Genomic DNA, 14,089 nt, shown 5'->3' with positions numbered 1-14,089 from the left:
GCTTCACTCACAGACAGAGCATCCCACCTTAGACCGCAGTTACCTACTGGGGTGTGGAACCCCCACTTGCGCACTGCAAACAGTGGGATGGCATGCCCGCCCTCCTGAGGTTCGTCCCAGCCGCACCTTGCACGGGCTCAAACTGGAAAATGGGCAGCCACTGCTTATCCTCAGAGGATGAAAACAAAGAGTCCTTGTTTTAAGAGATGGTTTTTAATAGAAAATGTGAGGTCTAGTAGGGCCAACAGATTGGGAGACAGTTATCAATGAAGAGATAGTTTATTAGTCACCATTCCCAAGAGATGGGTCACACCACACGGGGAGGCACCAGGGTTGATCAGGAAGTGGGGGGAGGGGACATGGGCAAGAGACTTTATTGTGGTTTCCATGGAAAGGATAGGCGAGGCAGGACACACAGGCGTAGGACTGGCTAGTCTGAATGACTGCAGTGGGCTCCAGGGCAGATGGGCTGACCTTGGTTGTCGGGACTGGCTCTGGAGCGGCAGTGGCTGGAGCTCCAGGGAGGTGGTAGGTAGTGAACTCTGGGTTGGTCGAGTTGTATTTGAAAAGGATGCCTGGGGGCATGTTGTTTACAATCTCTAGGAGTTGGCTAACCCTGGGAGGAGCAGTCCCTCCAGGGTCCGAAAGGCCCCAGATGTCGAAGCACCAGAACACAGAAAATAAAAGACACGGTTAACACAGCCCTCGACCTTTAAGGAAGCTCTCCGATCCTGGATGCTCGGGCTGAGCTGACGGCAACCTCCAGGAACCCGTGTCTGTCCCCGGCATCTGGCTTCCTGGACTGTTCCCCACAGCTGGATCCGCTGGCGTTTGGTAAGGCCGTTGCACAGAAGACCCACATCGGATCAGAATGTCTGGCTCACCACCCCTCTGACGTCCTTCTAGGGACTCTGGACTGTGATACGCTGGGAAGCACCAGTGGGCTCCCAGGCAGGGGCTCTCGATACAGAAGTGTCCTCTCTCAGTGTGTACGTCTGTCATTTTGGGGGGACAGAGTCTTTCCAAGGGTCTGAGCACTAGGAAGGGTGGGGTGTTCCCCTTGAGGCAGAGGGTCTGAAGGCTGGGGGGGGGGCGGGGTGCAGCTCGAATGCTGCCAACGCATTGTGGGCAGGAGACAGACCTTGGAAAAATATGTATACCTTTTAGTTCAACCTCCGTTGAAAGGTACTTTCTGATACAAGTACTACGATATTCACAGTTCCAGTCCTTACAAGCAACCCTGAGAGGCAGAAAGGGCCTTTATTGCCAATGCCATGCCCAGGTGGACCTGAAGCTGGGTGAGTGAGGTCCGTGCACAGGGTGGGTGCCAAGTCCCATCCAGGGCCCCTCGTAACCCTGGAGCCTCCACAGAAGAGCACAAGTGTCTTGGTCCAAATCTCTGGGTTTCAGTGCAAAACCCCCTCTGGCTCCAGAAGAAGGTAATTTTGCAGGGACTTCGGCAAGGGCAACTGGGGCACGAGGAAAAAGCACTTTCTGCTAAACAGCTTCCGAATGGCACAGCGGCAGAGATGCTGCAGACAGCGTGGGCTGTGGGCCAAGGCAAAGAGGGACTGGTAGAAAGGCTGGTGCATCTGAAAAGAAGGCGGGGGAACGTCAGTCTGGGCACACGGAACCAACACACGTCTCTCTCCCAGACAGAAGAGCCCTGGCGGCACAGGTGATCCTTTCCCGGCTACTGATGCGGGACAACCCTCCCCGAGAGGGTCCGGATACTTTTCTCAAGTGCAGCTCCTGCCCAGTCAGACGGAAGTCTGCTTTGGGTGATTTCAGATACTATGGGTAGAACCTCCTAGAATTCCCCTCTGCCCACCCGCTTTGTAGAGCACACTTTGTTGTTCAGTAATCTGAACAGGATTCAAGTCAGTGAAACACGAGGGGACATTTTCTAGAAGCTTCTAGAAACAAAAAGTTCTCTCTTTCTTAATTGACAGTCACCTGTGGACTTTGTTGTATGTGGACGCAGTGCCAGCAGCTGCCTCGGTCATATCTTAAGCTGAGAAAGAAACTGACACCCAGGAGCCAGGACCTCCACGGCCCACCCTCCTCTGGACAGTGGTTACTGCAGCCCTGAGCTTCTTAAGCCCGTGTGGGTCGGTTTTCTGTTCCTTGCAGCCCACAGGACCCCAATCAGAACCACAGGTTTTGTGATTACTGAGCCTCCAGAAGAAAAGCAGACACATCATATATGCCCCCAATTTGCCTTTCTCGTCCCTTCTCCAGGTGTTTTCTACTTACCTGAGTATTAGTGCAAAACTCCACACGTGGGTGAACAGAAACAGACGACAGTCTTGTACTAACGGGGGAAGAAGGGGCAGCTTCCTCACCTGAAACACTTCTTCAGGGATCACCTCCTTCCAGGACTCTGACACACGGAGCTGAGGGTAGGAGTTGAAAAGAACCTCGAGGACAGCTGGGGCTGGCGCGCAGGTCTTCAGCACCTGGTTGGAAATGGTGGGAGGCACAGTTTGGGTGGGCTGGGTTTTGGGTCCAGGTGGGCAAGGGTGGGGAGACAGGAGGGTGTGCTTGGGTCCCACTGCTGCCACTTCCTGGCTGTGCGACGTCACTGTCCTCCCAGGGAACAGTAGCAATCCCAGTAACAGTACAATAGGGCCGTTGTAGGGCCCCAGGAGCTAGTGCACAGGTAAGCACAGGGCAGAGCTCTGTAAGGGGCTGTCTTATCAACACGAAACGTCTGGGCCAAGCGGTAGGCATTCAAGTTCCCAGGAGGAATATACTGATGGCCGGGCAGGCTCCTTTGGCTCCGGGGAGCTGCTCAGAGAAAAGGAAGTATGCTCTGCTGGGAGGGAATGTGGCCCAGGGATGGTGTTCCCAGTTTCTTACTTCGATTTTCTAACGTGTCGGGAAACTGGGGGAGAAGAATTGCTTCGCTGTTGCATTTCTTCTCCACTCGGCCTTTCCGTTTTATTTTCAGAGTCCCCACTGGCAAAGAATGTTTATTTTCTAATTTGCAAAGTCTACAGTTCAAGTCCATCAGCTTCATCATAGAGATGGAAACAGTGCTTGCTTTTTAAAAAATAAACTTCTTTTTGGTGGTGTTGTTATGAAGAAGTTCGAAAGTACACGAAGTAGACTGAATAGTAGGGGAAACCCTCACGTACCCACATCAGTTCATGGCCAATCCTGCCCTATCCATACCTCCAGATCCCCTCCCTAATGTTATTTTAAAGCAAATTCAGTGTATCATCATTTCATCCGTAAATATTTGTGTGTCTCTTAAAGGAAGTTTAGAAGAAATGCAAACACAGTTGTCACTGTAACAGCTGAGAAATTAACAATAGTTTCTTAGTAGCACCTAATATATAGTCAATGGTTAAATTCACAAATTTCTCTTAAATGCCATTATATCAAAAACAGTCATTTGTTTGTTTGAATAAGAATTCAAATAAGACCAACACCTTTACATTGGTTGATGTGATATATTTTCAGGTCTTTCTTTTCTGTTTCATGTTGACATATTTGTGGAAGAAACTAGGTTATTTGTCCCGTAGAGTTTCTCACTGTTGGGATTTTGCTGATTGTATCCCTGGGGCATGCCGCTCTTTCTCAGCTTTCTGTAAATTAGTAGTTGGGTTCAGAAGCTTGACCAAATTCAGATTTGATTTTGGGGAGGGGCAGGGCAACTTCATTATTCTCTGTTTGTGAGGTTTAGGACTTACCAAGTGTTGCAGAATTGTTCTGTTTATTTCCTGGTTGAGAAAACTGAGGCGAAGCAATCTTTCTAAGGTCAGGCACCAAATACCTACAGTAGACAACAGTCAGAGCCAATGGCAAGCCTGGCCTGCAGCACTCTCACCGGTGCTCCTTGAACACACCCAATACGGTTGCTCCCTTTACAGCTTACCTAGCTTCTTTCAGATCTAACATCCCTTTAAGACCCAGGAAAGCAAAATTTTAAAATTTCACATTTCTTTGTTCAGAGATAACCACTGTCAACATTTTGTATATACTAAGGTTATATGCATTTAGACAAGGAATTAATATATATACCAAAATGAGCTAGTGCTTTGCACATCATCTTGAAAATTTATTTTTTATCAAAATAGATTGTGAACAATTCAAAAATTATAAATGAGCATTTAAACATCATTTTTAGTGGCCATAAAATATTGTATGAACATATCATAATGAATTCAATGAATGAACTACTATAAGTTGCCACAGTATTTTCTGATATTATAAACAGTGAACATCTGTGAACACAATTCTCTCTCTCTCTGCCCCCAGCTGTAGTTATTTAGATTGCTTATTCTGCATTGCTGGAAGTAGAACTGCAGGGTCGAAGGCTGTGTATGTTTTAAGGCTTTTAAAACATACTGCCAAATTATAAGTAAGTTATTACACTTTTTAAAGAACTGAGTATGAGAGTGCCTCTTTCTTCCTACCCAGACCATCTAATTAATTATTTAAATCTGATAGGTACAATATGGCATGTTTACTTTTGGCTGACCATTTGCCTTTCTTCTTTTGTGAATTGCTAAATTATGTCTTTTGCTCATTTTTTCTACACTGTATTCATTTTTTCTATTGATTTGTAAGTACACTTTATTTATTAAGGTTATTTTTCAGGTAGGGAATCATTTTCGCAAATAATGGTATTTTCTCCTCCTCAGTATTAATATTTCTTATTTTATTGTCCTATTACATTGGCTAGAGCGTTAAAATTCAATGTTAAATAGCAACATTGATAGCAGGCATCATCATCTTAGTCCTAATTGTTTTTTTTTTTTTTCGGTACGCGGGCCTCTCACTGTTGTGGCCTCTCCCGTTGTGGAGCACAGGCTCAGCGGCCATGGCTCACGGGCCTAGCCGCTCCGCGGCATGTGGCATCCTCCTGGACCAGGGCACGAACCCACGTCCCCTGCATCGGCAGACGGACTCTCAACCACTGCGCCACCAGGGAAGCCCTTAGTCCTAATTTAAATAGGATTGTCTCTAACATTTCACCATAATCTTGGGTATTAGTTTCACATAAATACTCTAAGTTAAGGAAATACCTTTGTATGCCTAGGTTACTACAAATTTTAGGATTTATTTTTTTTGCCTTTTTCTAACCAAGTTGATACCAAAAGGCTTTCCAATATTAACCCATTTCTGCCTTCACAAAACAGACTCTGGCTATTCGTCTAAATAGAATGGCAGATTCAACTTGCTAAGATTTTTGCAGCTCTCTTGATAACTAAATGTGGTTTACAGTTTCAGCTTTTTGAGCTATTATTGTCAGGTTTTAATATCACTTTATGTTAACTTAGTAAAACCATCTGAGAAAACTATCTTTTTAATACTCTGGTAGATTTTGAAAAGTAGATAATTATTGGAAATAAGAAAGCATGACGGACCTTTCATTTGAAGCTTTAAGCCTAGCCTTTAGTTGTAGGTGATAATTTAATATTTTCAATTTCTTTCACGGTTACTGGCATATTTTGTTTTGATTTCTTCTTGGCTCAATTTTGTTCACCTATATTTTCCTGGAAAAAGAAAAGAAATTTAGCATTTCATGTGTATCAGTCAGGGTTCTAACAGGGAATAGATGGCGTACTCGATACAGGATCATTCCAGGAGGGTTTATTGATACGGGGCTTATTTATAGCCAGGGGAACCACAGGGAACAGTGCATTGATATAGAGCCGGCAGCAGAGCTACTTCCACTCCTGGGTCTGCAGGGTGAGAGCATGGGGTGGGTGATCCTGGGCCTGAAGCTGAGAGGGCGCCAAGTGGATACATCCTCTGACCTCACTCTCCTTACTCCCCTGCTTCTGGGACACTGCACTGGTGAAACCCGGGAAGCAAGGGCCAGGAGCCTTGCAGCCGTGTCCATGCAGGTGGAGAACAAATCTGGGCAGGGGCGTATCTCCACTGTATATAGGAATAAGCACCCTGTCTCATTTGAGATTCACTATGATTGTATTGGGAATTGTTTTTCATGTTTAGCCTTGCTGGAATTTTGTCTATTTTAATTTTTTCCTCAGGAAACCAGCTATCGGATTACATTGATCAGTTCTCTTTAAAAATATTCCAATCTATTGCTTTTTGCCTTTATCGTTATTAATCCCTTTCTCCATTTCTCTTTCCAGCTCCTTGGACTGACTGCTCAGTTAACTTGACAATGTGTTTTCCCTTGTGTCACAATAAAGCAATTTTTCAAGCGCTCTGGATCTTCCTTTGAACAGAGGTGTGGTCCGAGCCATAAGTTCTGACGCACAATGTTGTCACTGTCTTTCTTTCTTAAACAGTCTGCAATTAAATAACTACTGACGCAGTATTCATTTGGGAGCGTGTGATGAAATTTTCAAAAAGTTAATTTTTAAAAATTTTTGGCCACACTGCGTCTTGCGGCTTGCGGGATCTCAGTTTCCCAACCAAGGATTGAACTCGGGTCACGGCAGTGAAAGCCTAGAATCCTAACCACTAGGCCACCAAGGAACTCCATAAATTATTTTTAAAAATTAACTTTTGCTATTAATTTTCTGGAGTATTGTATTCCGGCTTTAAATAATGTCTGATTTTGAAGTACTAGAAGTTGTATTCTGTTTGACGGTTCAAAGTTCAACATGTATATGTCACATTTATGATTGGAAGCTTCTAAAATTTTTTTCCCTACTTTATCTATGGGAAAGACTGAGATATGAATTAAAAATCATCTAGAATTATTATTTTTCAGTTACTTTCTCCATTTTAACATAATCTCTTTTTGGCATGTAAGGTTCTTAATGGTTATCTCTTCACTATGGACTGTATCCTTTATCAGTGTCGAGCGAATCTTTTCTTCTCATTTTGCGTATTTCCCTGGGATTCTTCTACATTGCATATTGATATCAGTACCTCATTTTATTTTCAGTTTGTTTTTGCTAGAATTACCTCTGCCCACTCTTTAATTCTAACCTTTTGTTTCACGTTGTTTTAAAGTGTTTGAGAGTCTCTACTGGTAATAGGGTAACAAGAAATTTGTATTTATTGTTATAGATAATCTGTCTGGTTTTACTTCTATCGTTTTATTCCTTACGATTTTTTATGCTTCTTGTTTCCTTTGTTGTCTGATTTCTGTTACACAGGTTTGTATTTTCTTTGTATTTATCGTTTATATATTTAAAAAAGATTTTTTTTTTGGCTGCATTGGGTCTTTGTTGCCTTGCGTGGGCTTCACATTGCGGTGGCTTCTCTTGTTGCAGAGCACAGGCTCTAGGCGCTCGGGCTTCAGTAGTTGTGGCTCGTGGGCTCTAGAGTGCAGGCTCAGTAGTTGTGGGGCACGGGCTTAGCTGTTCCGCAGCATGTGGGATCTTCCCGGACCAGGGATCGAACCCATGTCCCCTGCACTGGCAGGTGTATTCTTAACCACTGTGCCACCAGGGAAGTCCCTATCTTTTATATTTTGGAAGTCTATATCTTATTTAAAATTGTACTAGTGGTTACCCTCAGAATAAAAATATATTAACCTATACTTCTCTAAACATCAAAATAGTATCTTTTGCGCTCTAGATGTACCATTATCCCTTCTCTCACCTCTCTTAACCAATTCTTCTCCCTCCTTAGTAACATCTGAAGTTTGTGTTCTGGATTATAATTAGTACAAGATCTTATTTTATGCTATATATCTCCTTGGGAAATAACTTTTGGTAGTTGCATTTAGTTTCACCACCTGCCTGACAATTATTTAAGTTGTCTCTATTTTAACTGGATTGTTTAAGCCATTCATTCCACAGATATTTAATCAATTTCCTACTAGACGTTAAAGATTGTGTTATGTTTGTGTGATAACAAAGGCAAGCCTTGGCTTCACAGAATTTTACGGTCCCAAATGATACAGTCTCAAATAATAGTAGCAGTAGTAGTAGTAATAAAAATAAATGTATAGGTGCCATAGTACTATGGTGAGAGAATCACCAGGTGCTAGAAATGACACCTAACTCAGACCTAGATTTGCAATGGGGTGGTGAGTTGATCAAGGAAAGATTTCTGGAGGAAGTGACATTCAAGCTAAGACATGGAGTAGGAGTTACGAAAGGTGTGGAGAGTTCTGAGGACCAAAATGTTCTAGGTGGAGAAAACATTTACCAAACTTGGAATGTGAAAAGGAACAAAAAATATTGGCTGTGGCATGGAGTTGGACACGGGGAGTAGTGAAAACTGGGACTGGAGAGGAAAGCAGGGTCAGATCTAGAAGACCACCGTCTGCCATGATAGGGAGGGAGGCTGGACTTACCCTGAGGGCACCCAAGAGGCCTTGAAGGATGAGTGGAGGAGTGACAGGGTCAGGTTTTAATTTTAGAAATGTCACCATGGCTACAGTGTCGAGAAGAGTTTCATGGGGCCATATTGGAGGCAGACAGCCCAGTTACGAGGGTATTTTTGCAATCTAGCGGAGAGATGGTGGTGGCCTAACCTCAGCTGGTGGCAGCCAGGATGGAAAGAGAAGAAAGATTTTGAGAGATATTTAAGAGGTCGACCTGAGACAATGTGCAGATTGAGTTTCCCAATCCTGAGACAGTCTTTCCCATCACCTCTTGGTCAGCTGGGTACTCCCATCCCATCTGGCCTTTTGTCTCCACTACTCCACCCAACCCGCCCTTGCCAAGAGCGCCCATGAGCAGGCTGCATCTGGTGGTCACGGCTCTGCCTCGCCTCGTGCTGTGTATCAGCACTTCTGACACAGTTGATCACGTCCTCCACTTGATGTGTTCTTCTCTTGGCTTCCAGGAAGCCACACTTCTACTCCTTCACCTCCCTCACTGCTGCTCCTTCTGTTTCCTCTGCTACTTTCTCATCTCTGCATCTTCTCCCTGCTGGAATGGCCTTGGATTTAGTCCTCCTTCCTCTTCTCTATTTACTCTCCCTTCCTGGTGATCTCATTCAGCTTCCTGGCTTTAAATACCATCCATATGCCACCGGCCCTCGAAAGCGTATCTCCAGGTCAGTCAAACCTCCCTCCCAAGCTCCAGGCTTGAATAGCCAACTGCTTACTTGATATCTCCTTGTGGCTGGCTCTATCTCACACTTAATGTATCGGAAACGTAAATCCTAAGTCTCCCCTCAGCCCCGGACTTACTTTCCCCATAAGCTTCCCCATAACAGTTGATGGTGCGTCTCACCTTTCAGTCTCTCAGGCTAAAAGTCTTGGAGTCATCTTTGACTCCTCTTCTCTCATGTCCCACAGCCAATCTGTCAAGAAATCCTGTTGGCTCCACCTTCAAAATACATCCAGAATCAGACCACCTCCCTCGTCCATGCCACCGTTATCCCTCAGGTGGATTAAGGTCACAACCTCCTAAGTCATCTCCCCACTTCCATTCTGTTCCTCCTAAGGTATGTTCTCAACATGGAGACCGCAAAAAGCCTCATAAGATGTCAGTCAGGCCATACCCCTCCTCTGCTCAAACCACTCCAATGGCCAAAGTCATTGCAATGTCCTACGAGACCCCACACAGTCTGTGCCCCTCCCCCACCTCTCCCATCTTATCTCCTGCTACCGTCCCACTGGTTCTCTCCACCTTCAGCCACACTGCTTCCTCTGTTGTTCCCCACGTGGATCAGGCTCACTCCAGCCTTGGGGCCACAGACTCTTGGCCTGTCTGCTGGGCTGCTCTTTGCCTAGACATCTGCTTAGCTGATTCCCTCACCTCTCTCAAGTCTACTCAGAAACCACCCATCCTAACTACCCTCTTTAAAACGCACTGTCTCCCGTCTTGCTTCTTCTCCCCTAGCCCTTATCATTTTATTGGCCCATTTATTATGCGTGTTGTTTACTGTCTGTCTTCCCCATTAGCATGTAAGCTCCATGAGGGAAGCGATACTTTTTTCCCCTGATTTATTCACTCATTAGGTCTCCTAAGCGTCTAGTATGTTGTTGGCAAATGGCTGGTGCTCAATAAATATTTGTTGAATAAATAATGCAGTAAACAGAAATATTTTTTCTTTTAAAAAAATGCATTAGGGAGGCATGTCTTATGAGCCCTTGATATCTAAAAGTGTCTTTCTTTTGCCATCAAAATGAAAGCTATCTTGGCTGAAACTAGAATTCTAGCGTCCGAACCTTTTCTTTAAAAATCTGTAGATGATATTTCATTGTCTTACAATAACACTGCAGCAGAGAAATCTGAGTCCAGCCTGATTTTTATTCCCTTATGAATAACCTGTTTGCTGCTTGGATACTCTGCAAGCCTTTTTAGAACATTTTTTTTAGAATGTATATAGGTATGTGTCTCCCATCACTGATTTGCAGAGAATGTCCATTCAACTTCTCTATGTTAAGATATTTTAGTGCAGCTAAGTCTTCTTCTATTATGTCTTTGATTATTGTTTCTGATCCATTGTTGTATGTTCTTCAATAATATCACTTATCTGTGAATTGGCTCTCTGCTCTTTGTCCTTTACGACCATCACTTTGTTTTTTAGTTTCTTGGCTTTGTTTTTTCTTTTGCACTTAAGAAGTTCTTTTTTTTTTCGTTTTTTGTGGTACGCGGGCCTCTCACTGCTGCGGCCTCTCCCGTCGCGGAGCATAGGCTCTGGACGCGCAGGCCCAGTGGCCATGGCTCATGGGCCCAGCTGCTCTGCGGCACGCGGGATCTTCCTGGACCTGGGCACGAACCCGTGTCCCCTGCATCGGCAGGTGGACTCTCCACCACTGCGCCACCAGGGAAGCCCTCTTTTTTTTTTTTTAAATAAATTTATTTTATTTATTTTTATGTTTGGCTGCATTGGGTCTTCGTTGCTACATGTGGGCTTTCTCTAGTTGCCGCAAGTGGGGGCTACTCTTCGTTGCAGTGTGCAGGCTTCTCATTGTGGTGGCTTCTCTTGTTGGGAGCACGGGCTCTAGGCACGCAGGCTTCAGTCGTTGTGGCACACAGGCTCAGTAGTTGTGGCTTGGGGGCTCTAGAGCGCAGGCTCAGTAGTTGTGGCGCATGGGCTTAGTTGCTCTGTGGCATGTGGGATCTTCCTGGACCAGGGCTTGAACCCGTGTCTCCTGCACTGGCAGGCGTATTCTTAACCACTCTGCCACCAGGGAAGCCCCAGAAGATCTTTTAATATTAGTCCTTTGTAGTGAACATTGTGGTTGACTTCCCAACACTCCAAATGATTAGATTAATTCAATCATGATAATTCTATTCCACTCATCATTTAATGGTTTGGGGAAGGACAGGTTTAAGCCAACTGAGGCCAATAAGACACAAAGAAAGACTTCCTCAGGGCTTCTAGAGAAAACAGCTGGATCTGAATAGGAGGCTGGTTGGCCCAGTTGCTGGAAGCCATTTAGGGACCAAGAGAAGGACCATTTTGAGGGCAAGGCTGACTTACTGAGCTTGAAAGGCATCTGGTTCTTTGATGATGTCACTGAGACTCAGAAACCACCAATCCTGAAGCCCGTGCTTCTTGTTAGGAGAGATACAAGGGAGGCTGGAACCAAGGGGCTGCCTGGTGGGGCTGTGACTATGAGAAGGAGCCCCCTGGGGGTACTGGAGCCATGGAGATGCACGTGCTGCAGTAGAAGCTACCTGAGGTGGAGGAAGAGGGGGAGAAATACCTTGGCTTTTCCCCCTCCCCCTCCAATTCCCCATGGTGTCTCCGTTGGCTGAACCCAGTCAGAAGCCAGCTGATATGGGGCTCCGTGTTAGCTTGAAGGGGCCCTGTACCCTATCAGGACGCAGAGCAGAACACAGAGGCAGCAGGGACTGGATCTGGGGGCACACATGCAAACAGCACAGCACCCTCACTTACATCATTGATTTGATGTTTTTAATGAATCAGTTCTGCCTTCTACTTCCTTTAATGTGTAATCTGACCTACCACTGTGCTCTTGCTTTCTTGGTATAAATTTATCTCCATCTTCCTTTTCATGCCATTCTATTGACTCCTCAGCTTAACCTGTCTGGTTTTATGGATTTAAAGACGAGATCTTCTTGCATTCCATAAAGGATGGCACACAGGGCACACAATTTTTCAGATCTTCTTCTGGATCTTTTGATGAGAGGTACAGATTTCGTCTCTACTCTCAGGATGCTATCTCATTTTTCTTCTTCTGCCCTTCCCCACAATGAATCCATTAATTTTTTTCTGTATTCATCTCTGATTAAGGTGAGATCCAGACACGAGGTCTGTCAACATGCAGGGGAAGTCCATGGTCCCGTTCTCTGTTCACCTGTGAGATGGTGGAGGGGCAAAGTGGAGGAAGGCTGACGAGGGCGATGCCCAGCCTGGTGACCTGTGCTCCACCAGGAGGCCTCTTCCTCCCACCCTCCCCCCAGCAAGGTAGCAGGTTGCCATGGAACTCAGGTTCCTCAGTTTCCACCTCTGCACTTTACTGCATCTCCCATGATGCACTGCACCTCCACAAGCATCCCCTACTGCCCAGTGGACTTAAACTATTTGTCTGTAATGTCTGCCTGATTGCCTGAAAACTCAGGGCCGTGGAGCAGAGCCGCGTCAGCCCTTCCTGACTCAGACATGAGATCTTCCTGTTGGTGCCGTGGGTTTGCTTCCTCCCCCTCCCCCTCTTCCTTCCATCCTTCCTTCCTCCTGTCTACGTCTTCACAGATATTTTAACATGAAGACAGGAGCAGCTGCCCATTTAAATTGGTAATCCTATTACTATTATCATCTCTGGTCCCCTCCCTACCCCAATTTTGTTTTTTCCCTAATCCATTACTGTCTCAAGCTCCGGCTTAAGTGGGCTTTAGAGAAGGAGAGAATGAACACGGTAGGCTGAGCTGCAGAGGGAGAGCCAGGCAGGCATGCATCTTCCCAGCCCAGCCTCGCACCCCACCGTGTGCTCTTGACATGCTGGTATTTCTGGCTTACACGAGCCACCACTAACATGCCATTTCCGGGAGCACAGTGAATTCCATCGGCCCCTTTTCTGTGTTGGGAGGAAACCATGCCATTGAAAAGAGCAGTTCACACTGGATCCCTCCAGATCTAGTCTGTCTGTCTTTACATGGTATCCTAGGCAATTCCTGCATCTTCAGACTTTCCTCAGGCCAATCTGGACTCTCCAGCTACCCTCCCATTGGCCCTCTCACTTCTCTGCAAAATATTCAATGGTTCCCAGTGACTGCATGCTACCTGGACATCCCCATCCCTCCCCTCAAGCCCCAGCCCCCAGGAACAGCTGCCCTCCCTCAGTAAGAGCTCCCCTCCTCCAGGCCCCTCCTCCCTGGGTCACGGACTGTGACAAAGTCTTATTGCCTGTCTCTGGGAATTCATTTCCTGTCTCTCCTCTGTTCCACCTCTCTGGGGCTCCCGGGCCCTTCCCAACCCCTCCGTGCTGTGCCCCCCTCACGTTTGCCAGGCAGCTGGCTGCCTTCATTATTTTTACGCCAACACAGTTTAAAAATCTCCGCTGCCTCCTTGCTGTCTGTGGAGAAGCGGCTGCCACGTTACTCTGACACGCTGATGGCATTAGGGTCCGCGCACACTCTCTTCAGCTAATGAGGCGGCAGAAAGAAAATTAAGGGGAAAAATCACACGGGCACACTGCTTTCTATGTAGATGGAGAAATAAAACAAAAGCAAGGAAAACAGAGGCGCGCTACTGCTGATAGCTCATCTCCCCGCTCCCACGGGGGCAGTGTGCAGGCACTGCTGTGTAAAGGCAGGGAAGGGAGCCCTGGGTTTTGACTACTACGACCCCAGGCTCGCCCCACGGAAAACTCTAGGAAATTGGAGTGTGAAGTCACGTTACCTAATTCCGTAATTCGGTAAAAAGAAAACAAAAACTTCAGGTCCATATGTGCAGCGTGGTCAATGCCCAGAAGGAGAGGCAAGACCAGAGGTTTGCAGATATTTCTAGAATCTGTCATTCTCGCCCTCCACCTCCCATTTCCCCTTGCTCCAGCTACCTGCATCCCTCACCTGGACCGCACGGCAGCCAGGGGTTTCCCAGCAGCCCCCAAGAGAGCATGTTCTCTACCCCTGAGCAGAGAAATCACCCGCCAATTCTCACTGGATTATGTCATCTGTCCTGCTTAAGATGACGTAATAGATTCCCATTTTTCTTAAGACAAAGGCGCAAACCCTTAACGGGGGCCCTGCCTAGGGTCCCGGCTCTTGCTGTTTCCCCT

The 14,089-nt window shown here is 46.1% G+C and overlaps 1 protein-coding gene across 1 annotated transcript in view; it reads right to left on the bottom strand.

The window, feature by feature from the left end:
- Positions 1-345: 345 nt before the first annotated feature.
- Positions 346-14,089, bottom strand: part of ASB18 (ankyrin repeat and SOCS box containing 18) — a 63,244-nt gene continuing 49,500 nt past the window's right edge. The window contains exons 6-7 of the mRNA XM_030864869.2: positions 2,346-2,459; positions 346-1,592 (exon numbers count right to left, since the gene is read on the bottom strand). Of these exons, the coding sequence (XP_030720729.2) occupies positions 1,407-1,592; positions 2,346-2,459 (300 nt within the window). The 3' untranslated portion in view covers positions 346-1,406. The remainder of the gene's footprint in view (positions 1,593-2,345; positions 2,460-14,089) is intronic.

Source organism: Globicephala melas, chromosome 7 (genome assembly GCF_963455315.2).
Source record: "Globicephala melas chromosome 7, mGloMel1.2, whole genome shotgun sequence".
NCBI lineage: Eukaryota > Metazoa > Chordata > Mammalia > Artiodactyla > Delphinidae > Globicephala > Globicephala melas.
This window is presented reverse-complemented; position numbering and strand designations above follow the sequence as displayed.